General features: G+C 43.5%; 2 protein-coding genes across 2 annotated transcripts in view; one reads left to right on the top strand and one right to left on the bottom strand.

Moving 5' to 3' along the window:
- slc5a6b (solute carrier family 5 member 6) overlaps positions 1-1481 on the bottom strand; it is a 10783-nt gene extending 9302 nt beyond the window's left edge. Inside the window, exons 1-2 of the mRNA XM_037695417.1 lie at positions 1134-1481; positions 993-1058 (exon numbers count right to left, since the gene is read on the bottom strand). Coding sequence (XP_037551345.1) covers positions 993-1058; positions 1134-1481 — 414 coding nt within the window. The remainder of the gene's footprint in view (positions 1-992; positions 1059-1133) is intronic.
- Positions 1482-6206: 4725 nt separating this feature from the next.
- On the top strand, positions 6207-8274 carry cenpo (centromere protein O). The gene is made up of 6 exons (XM_037694872.1): positions 6207-6241; positions 6609-6760; positions 7106-7250; positions 7325-7596; positions 7676-7835; positions 8135-8274. The coding sequence occupies exons 1-6, from the start codon at positions 6220-6222 to the stop codon at positions 8242-8244; spliced, it is 861 nt and encodes a 286-aa protein (XP_037550800.1). The 5' UTR covers positions 6207-6219; the 3' UTR covers positions 8245-8274.
- Positions 8275-9190: the final 916 nt, after the last annotated feature.

Here is a 9190-nt window from a genome sequence, read left to right as displayed (position 1 = left end):
TTAAGTAAGTAAATTAAGTAAATAAGTAAGTAAATAAGTAAGTAAGTAAGTAAGTAAGTAAGTAAGTAAATAAGTAAGTAAGTAAGTAAGTAAGTAAGTAAGTAAGTAAGTAAGGAAAGAAGGAAGGAAGGAAGGATGGATGTATGGATGGATGTATGGATGTATGGATGGATGTATGGATGTATGGATGTATGGATGTATGGATGTATGGATGTATGGATATTCTATAGTGGGTACCAGGAGGAAGGCTGGCACTGATCTTTGCCACATGTGGATGGGACTAATTGTTCTTTGTGGTTTGCTCCCCCTGCTGGTGCAGAGTACGAAGTGACCGGCTGTGAAGTGGACCGAGCCCTGGACCCTCGTGTACAAATACTTGTGTGGATTTCCTTCTGAAACAAGGCGAACGCTTAAATCGAGAACACAGCGTACGCACAAATAAATCCATGAACGAACGGTAAGATGGCTCCGCCCACACTGAAACGTAACCGATGGCTCCAACAAACAAACTGTAGAGGTGGAGGTGGTGACGCTCACGGTGTTACCTGAGAAGTTTCTGCCTCTTCAGCAACGTTAAGGCAGAGAAGACCGTCCCCGGTGACTCAGTGATGTGGACCGTTCTTTTTAAAGTGCTTTGGTGTAAAATCTGTTCATCATGCAAAACCCTCCTGGCAGATTTAAGTCTTTCCAGCCATTTATTTAAATCCCTGCTCGTTTTCCCCACAGGTTTTAGACAGAGCTGCTGAACCTCCGCCCATCTTTACGTCTGAGAGGTTCATCCTCTCCAAACGCTTTATTTACAGATGTGCTGCTGCCATCACATTCACAACTACCTTATATTTTCAAAGAAAAAGTATATTTTCTTGTTTTAAACAATTCTGTGTCCCATTTTGAATAAAATGTGTTTTAATTAGATCTTCAAATGTGTCAGAAGTGGGCTTATTATTTCATGATTCAAAACAAACTGAAGACAGACTGAAGGTTGAACTCACCATCTGAAAGATGAAGGTCAGCGTTCCACAGATGCGCACGGCTTTACTGAAGCGCAGCTCAAGATACTTTGAAACAAAACATGAAGCTGCAGGTTAGAGAAGCACATTTGTCGCTGACGCCTTCAAGAACTTTCTGCAGACCTGGTAAGCACTGGAGAGGCGCAGTCTGTACAGAACCGGAACGAAAACGTGAGCCGGGATTAAAAGTCCTAAAACATAAGCGCAGCCGATGAACCAGTACTGAGTGCCGTGGGTGTAGACCTCCGCTGGGACTCCGATGATGGCCACGGCCGACTGGAAGGAGGCGATGAGGGACAGGGAAACGGGGAGGCAGCGCATGCTCCTGTCTGCCATCAGGAACTCCTGCGTGGTGCGCTGCCGCCCCCCCGACAGGGCGTAGTACAGCCCGATGCCCGCAGAGGCCGCCAGCAAAACCGCAAATATGACGTAGTCCAAAACGGAGAAGCGGTTCTGCTTGACCAGGTCCATCCTGAGCGCCTCCGGGCTGGGGGGTCGGTGCTCCTGTACGCTTACACTAACAGGAAACCCTTCTGCTCACGCCCATGAGCCAACAGTCCAGAGGCCTAACGGAAAACACAAAATAGAGAAATATGAATATCTTTGCCAAAAGGCAAAGGCAGAAGGTTAAAATCTCATAAACACCTGGAAGGATTTTGATGAAACTTTCATTAAAATCTACAACAAATTACTTTTCACAGTTAATCCAATTAAAGACGTGTAATTTACTGATCGGCCCAAACTCATCTGCAGGTCAAAGGTCACTCTGGGATGAAGACGTTCACATCCTGGATGGAGGAACGATGGCTTGAGAGAGGAGTAAATCTTTGTGAAGAGAACCCGTCCATCATTAAACAGGGGCGGAGCCTCCGTATCCAACTGTACCCCACCCCCTACAACGCTGTTATTGTTAGTATCACTCAACCCCCTGTGAATAGCAAGCGGCCATCAGAGCACTAACAATCAGTCGTTAGGCTGATGGTCCTCCATCACGTGAACAGCTAGTTCTGGATGTCAACAACAAACTGGTTGATCCACCATGAGAAGGTGATATTTATCAGACTGAGTCAGTTGCAGCTCCTCAGACTGAAGAAGTCCTTTGGATAAAAGACGAAACGTTTCAACAAGAAGAATCCTTCCAGAGGACCTGACTTTACTTTGTCAGATTCATCTACCGGGATGCATGCATCAGGATGCTGACGAGTTATTCATTTAATGTGGAAGGGCCCTTGAGCAAGGCCCTTAACCCCCACCATCTGCTCCCCCAGGCGCCCTAGATGGCAGCTCTCTGCTCCACACAGAGGACGTGGTAGCTTGGCGGTCTGGTTGCGTCAGGAAGGACATCCGGAGTAAAAACATTTGCCAAGTCTTCGTGTGAGTTAGTTCACTGAGGTGACCTCTGAAGAAGGAGCAGCCGAAAGAAGAAGATGCTTTCTAGTTTTTATTTTGTTTAAACATATAGTTCACTCAAATAACTGGGGTGGCTGAATATTAGTCTATGCTAGCCAAGGCCACCTTTGGCCACCCCCTGGCTCCACCACTGCACCTGGTGGTGGATAAATGTCTCCCTCCGGGGGGACATGCATGGTTTCTTCCATTAGTACAGTAAATGCAGTCACTCGTGTCTCTGTTGCACAACAAACCTTCCTGTGAAGTGAAACCTCTTGTAGAATAACTGAGGTCGGCTCAGGTCACCTCCGCCCGCGTTGACCCATAAATATAACCGACGTCATAACACGCGGCTCAGACGACCTCCCAGCGGCGTCAGACAGATACGTCTCTGGGAACGGTGAAGGTTACTGATCAGCAAGCGCAACGGGACAGAGGAGGGGGTTTGTCAGATAAACTCAACAGCAAAAACTGGTTCTTCTCAGGAAACATCAAACAAAATGACTTTAAAAGTGACAAACTGAAACTGTTCTGGACTTTTAGCATCAAATCAGTGAATAAAACAGAAAAAAAACATAAATTATATAATTATATTACAATTTCTTTAAATCTTCTTTCAGCTTTTCCCTCTTCAGGGGCCTTCACAGAAACTCCTCCTCCATCTCACTCTGTCCTCTGTGTCCTCTGTCCTCACTCCAACTACCTCCATGTCCTCTCTAACTACATCCATAGATCTCCTCTTTGTCTTTTTCCTGGCAGCTACATTTCTAACGTCATACCAATAGACCTACTGTCCCTCCTCTGGACATGTCCAAACCACTGTCCCTCCTCTGGACATGTCCAAACCACTGTCCCTCCTCTGGACATGTCCAAACCACTGTCCCTCCTCTGGACATGTCCAAACCATCTCAGTGTGTCCTCTCTAACTTCATCTCCCAGTTGTTCAACCTGTGCTGTACCTCTGATGATCTCATTCCTGATCTTCTCCATCCTTGTCTCTCCTAAGAAGAACCTCAACATCTTCATTTCTGACACTTTCAGTTCTGTCTCCTGTCTTTTTGTCCATGTCTCTGTCTCCAGACCATACAACAGAGCTGGTCTCACCACTGTCTTGTAAACTTTTCCTTTGATCTTTGCTGACACCCTTTTGTCACAAATCACTCCTGAAACTTTTCTCCATCACTCCATCCTGCCTGGACTCTCTTCTTCACTTCTTCACCACACTCCCCATGTTCCTGGACAGTGGACCCCATGTCCTTGAAGTCCTGCACCTTTGTGACCTCTGCTCCTTGTAGCCTCACTGTTCCACCTCCTCCCTCTCATCCACACACATGGACTCTGTCTTACTATGACTGACTTTCATTCCTCTTCTTTCAAGTGCATACCTGCACCTCTCCAAGTTCTCTTCCATATAATTATTATAAATATCATTTAAATAACTCAACTGTAGCATTCCTTGATGAAATGCAAATCATCCACCACCTTTCTGAGTTTTAGACAAAGATCACCGATGTCCCCAGAGCGACAGATCCCAGCAAGTCAAAGAGCAATTTTATCCACCACCAGGGGCGGAGCCAGGGGGTGGCCAATGGTGGCCTTGGCCAAAATAAGAGTCATCTTTGGCCACCCTAGTCATGTGAGGAAGCTATACTTTTAAGCAATATAAAAACTAGAAAGCACGTATTCCTCAAAGGACAGGGTGGTTGGTTTTCATGTGTATATGACGGCAGCCATCTTAGATTTTGATGTGACATCCTAATTTTCCATAGTGACCCTTCTCACATCTAGACTTCACCACAAAACAAAATGACGAAGAAATTGTTGCCATTTTAGTCAAATATTAAAACACTGTTACGCTCACACACAATATCGTGAGGTGTCGTGTTCAGAGTTTGTGCTGTTCATTACTCTCAGCTACTACCATGTCATCATAGTTTAATACCTGTTTAATACCTTCATGCAGGCGAGCAAACATCCAGTAAGCCAGTCAAACTAAGGCCCTAACGACCCTCAGGAGGGAGGGGGGACATTAATCAGCACATCCAGTTTAAACCAGAGTATTTCAGCAGTTTAAAGCTTGAAACTTCACTCTGCACTTCTGAACTGAAGAAGCTCCTCATGCAGGAAGTGCTGAACTACAGGACAGAAGTCCGGCTGTTTGTTTTTAAACTTCTTACATCCTTGAACCGAGGCAGCTGCAGTCTTGTAACCCCGAGGCTCCATGTTGGTTGAGAAAGGCCATCTGGACTAAAACAACTGGAAAGCCCTGCAGAAAGGAGCAGCCAAAACAAAAACATTAACAAGACACATCTTTAAATACACAACTTTCACATACTGTAAATATTATTATTATTAAATAATGATAATGTTACTATAAAATACCTTTAGTGACACTAGTTATTTGGCAGAAGCTGCACTTTAAACATGAAGTAAGAAATGCAACTGATAAACAACAAACATAAACAACAACAAAGACATAAACAGAGCTACCTGCAGGGGGGGCAGCACTGACGGAGGTCCTGTCAGTCTCCTTCACACGTAAAGAGCTCCTTCAAACTGGTTTTAATGGGTGAACAAGAGCTCTCAGCGATGTAGAAGTCACGTCTTGTAGAAAGTTTCCTTCTCTGACCATAAATCGCTGCTGTAACCCACAACACACTGACCTAATCTGCTCTCGACTCCACGTGATTACTGTCACTTCCGGGTTTAGGGCAAGCAGACTCATCATATAATAAAATACACGCGCAACCTGTTTATTTATATAGCGCCGACTCACAACAGGAGTTGTCTCAGGGACTGAAGAGAAACGTTCACATACAAACAAAATACAATTAGTAAAAGTTATCTAAGGGAGGAAGATTTTTCATTTCCGGTGTACAGTTTATTCTGCAATTAAACTCATTTTGAATATTTTATGCTTTTAAAAAGATGGATGGATGGATGGATGGATGGATAAAGTTTTTGTAATTTAAAATCTGTTAAACTTTTTTTTATCTACAGTTTTGCTAATTTTGGCTTGTTTTTCAACTTTAGCCACATGCAGTAATTTCCTTGTTTTAACTTTATTCATCATCTGCTTTGATAATGTTTGCCACAGTTCTGCAGCTTTTTAATTTCCATCCATCCATGCATCCATCCATCCATCCATGCATCCATCCATGCATCCATCCATCCATGCATCCATCCATCCATCCATGCATCCATCCATCCATCCATCCATCAGGTCTCTTTTGTAAATGAGTCCCCGAGACTCAAAGGGATTAACCTGTTTAAATAAAAGTTGAATTAATTAATGAATATCTATCTATCTATCTATCTATCTATCTATCTATCTATCTATCTATCTATCTATCTATCTATCTATCTATCTATCTATCTATCTATCTATCTATCTATCTATCTATCCATCTATAACAGGTCTAACAGGTTTAACAGGTCTCTCTTGTAAATGAGACTAAATAAATAAAGGTTGGATGAAAAAACTTAGGAATTGATTTTCTAATTGAAACTCCGTTGTGTTGTTCTTTTAACTTTTAAAACTTAACTTTTAAAGTTTTTAACTTTTAGATTTGGATGCTCGAGTTCAAATCTGCAGTGCGCGACTACACCAACCTTTACGGCTTCATAAACACCGGAAGAGGGTGCCAACATTGGTGGCGAGCTGATTCCATTTTATGTTACAACGGCTTGCCATACAACGCCATTCACAGACGTAGCAGGAAGTAGCGCGTAGCCGCCAAAATCAAAAAAGAGAACACGAACGTGTGAGTTTCATCATTTAGCAGAAAGAGTCTGGAAATCATCGGGAGGCTGCAGAAACATGGAAGGAGCGTCCACAAAAGGTTCGTCTGAAGCTGCTAAGCTAATTAGCTACACCGCTAACTGTGATGCTAACTGTGATGCTAACGTTAGTCTCGCTGTTCATCAGCTTCAGCTGTTTCAGCTGCTCACTCTTTTATTAAAGTCTATTCCGTTTTTTATTATATTTATAAACCAGTACTTTGTGCATTTTGTCTGTTACTGTCGTTTTGTTTTCGCTGCCCTTTTAGCCGCTGTATGTCTCGCTCATATTAGCTTTTAGCTATGGTTTTGCTAGTTTAACCTGATTTCTAGCTTTTTCTGTTTATACCGTCCTTTCTGCTTGTTCCAAGAAAAATTAATTCTTCCGCACTTAGCATTAGTTAATAATATAAATCTTATTATTCGCAGGTGTTTTGAGTCATCTAAGTCTGCTGGAAGCTCGAGCAAGAAGCCGAGGAAGTCGGCCTCAGCTGCAGAGTCGTGTGAAGCAGCTAAAGGCTAAAGTTGAAGCGCTGAAAGCTCAGAGAGAGCAGCTAAAGGCAGAGCTACAGACACATAAAGTAAGAAGACCTCTGGTGTTTATGTAGACTTCTGCCTGTGTCTGTTAGCAAAATATCTCATGAAGCACTGGCCTAATTTTATGACGTTTCGGGAAACAATTATCTATACATGTACAACTTTTAGAGCCGACCCAGTTCAAGATGGCTGCCACACCCGAGACCTTAGAAAACACACAACTGACTTTAATTCAGCTAAATGGAGCTAAAATGCGGCCTGGTAGTAGCCGAGAGTCATCTTCAACATATAATGTGAGAACTACACGGGATTCACTTAAAAGTTTAGCTGTTGTATCAACCCAATTAGTTTGTTTGTGAGAATTTGAATGAAGCTCCTCCGGATCACAGAGTCTGCAGAGACTGAGGTCGTCTGAGGACAGGCTGGGTGCAGAGGAAGACGAGGAGAGGATGGAGGAAGAGAGCTCGGAGTTGTTGCTGTTGATGGCCAGACATTTAGAGCTGACAGAGCTCCTGCACGCTCATCACCTCATTGGTACAGATGATTTTATTTAGCACACATTGTTAGATCTCTGTGGGTTTCTCTTTTAACTCAGTTGATTTACCCAGGTGGGTATGACATCATAAACACTCGTCAGGGTAGAGGAGTGTGTGTGACTCTGGCGACTGCCTACGAGGGGGTCTATTTGGACACCTACAACCTGGAAATAGACTTCAAGCCAAAAGTGAGGGTCGGTCGTCACAATGTGCCCCCCTTCATCCCGTTAAACGCCCTCTGTGAGCAGAGCGACCTGCAGACGGGCCTGAGGGCTTTTCTGGACCAGCTCAGTCAACGTCTCAATGCATTTGCTGGCCGCAGGCAGCAGCTGAAGCTCGTTAAGGTGCCCCCTCCTTTTGATTCAGACATTCAGATTGGGTTCCATAAATGTTCCATGACGCCTTCCTCTCGCTTGTTTTCAGGAGCAGCACGAGTCTGTGGAAGTGATGGACAGTAACGTTTTGTGTTCGGTGCTGGTCCTGATGTTCAGCGCGCAGAGAGAAAAGTCGCCCGTGCTCTGCACGTTGGAATACGCCGACCCCACCAGGTGTCTTCCAACTCAAGTCCGCTTACACTGTGAAGGTACTGAGCCAAGGCCGAAACGACCTCGTTTATTTTTTAATTTATGCTCACAACATGCAGGGGAGACGGTAAACTGGACCAGATCACTATGAAAATAATTTTAATTTGTGAGTTGAAATCTGGAAAATAAACTTATAAATTTAAACTTTTTAGAGCCATGAATGTTAGGCCTTGAATGACTTGTTGTTTCTGTGGGCCTACGGTGAATAACTGTTTAGATTCAAGCTTTGAACACTTTAATTATGTTCCTAGTTAAAAATAACTCTTGATGCTCTTTGTGTTGTGATGTTGTTTCGCAGACGAGCTGTTTCTTGACTCCCCGCAGTGGAAGAACAACCACAGTTTACTAATGACGACTCCGCTTCACGCAGCGCTAACAGACATGAAGAAAATGGGATTTATTCTTTAAGTCGTTCTTTACTTTGTAACATTACCTTAAAGGGATAGGCTGGTCATTTTAAAACGATGTTCTGTCTAATGTTTATCAACGATTAGGATCTGTGACATCAGTCACAGAGGACGGAGGAGGAGGCAAAAGTCTTCATCCAGGCTAGGCTAAGTGTTAGCCAAATATAAGTCCGTTTAAAAAATACTTAAATTTAGTAATATTGATTTTTAGACCTTTTAGAAAAGTCTTAAAATGCAGATTTTACATTTTGGGTATTAAAACATACTTAGTAATGTCTTAATGTTTGTTTGTTTATTTATTTGTTACTTCTGTGGTTTTTTTTTGTTTTTATATGTTTTCCCAGCATTCATTGGTTCTGTGTGCTGTAGTTCTTCCACTGGCGTGACACTAGAACAAACTACAACTCCCATCATGCAGCAGTCATGTCCAAAGAAATTCAGTTTTAAAAACCTTTATTTGAAAAACAAAATGAAAACCTGCCTTCGTTTGGTTATTCATCAGCCGAGCCTGGATGAAGACTTCTGCTGCTCTCTGACCGTTTCAGCTGCTGCTGACCACCTCACAAAATAACCCAACTATCCCTTTAGATTAAAATAACCCAACTATCCCTTTTAGATTAAAATAACCCAACTATCCCTTTAGATTAAAATAACCCAACTATCCCTTTAGATTAAAATAACCCAACTGCAGCTGTCTCTGTCCTTGTCCTGTCTGCAGCCGTCTCTGTCCTTGTCCTGTCTGCAGCCGTCTCTGTCCTTGTCCTCTCTGCAGCCGTCTCTGTCCTTGTCCTGTCTGCAGCCGTCTCTGTCCGTGTCCTGACTGCAGCCGTCTCTGTCCGTGTCCTGACTGCAGCCGTCTCTGTCCTTGTCCTGTCTGCAGCCGTCTCTGTCCTTGTCCTCTCTGCAGCCGTCTCTGTCCTTGTCCTCTCTGCAGCCGTCTCTGTCCT

Source organism: Nematolebias whitei, chromosome 21 (assembly GCF_014905685.2).
Source record: "Nematolebias whitei isolate Nwh7 chromosome 21, NemWhi1, whole genome shotgun sequence".
NCBI lineage: Eukaryota > Metazoa > Chordata > Actinopteri > Cyprinodontiformes > Rivulidae > Nematolebias > Nematolebias whitei.
This window is presented reverse-complemented; position numbering and strand designations above follow the sequence as displayed.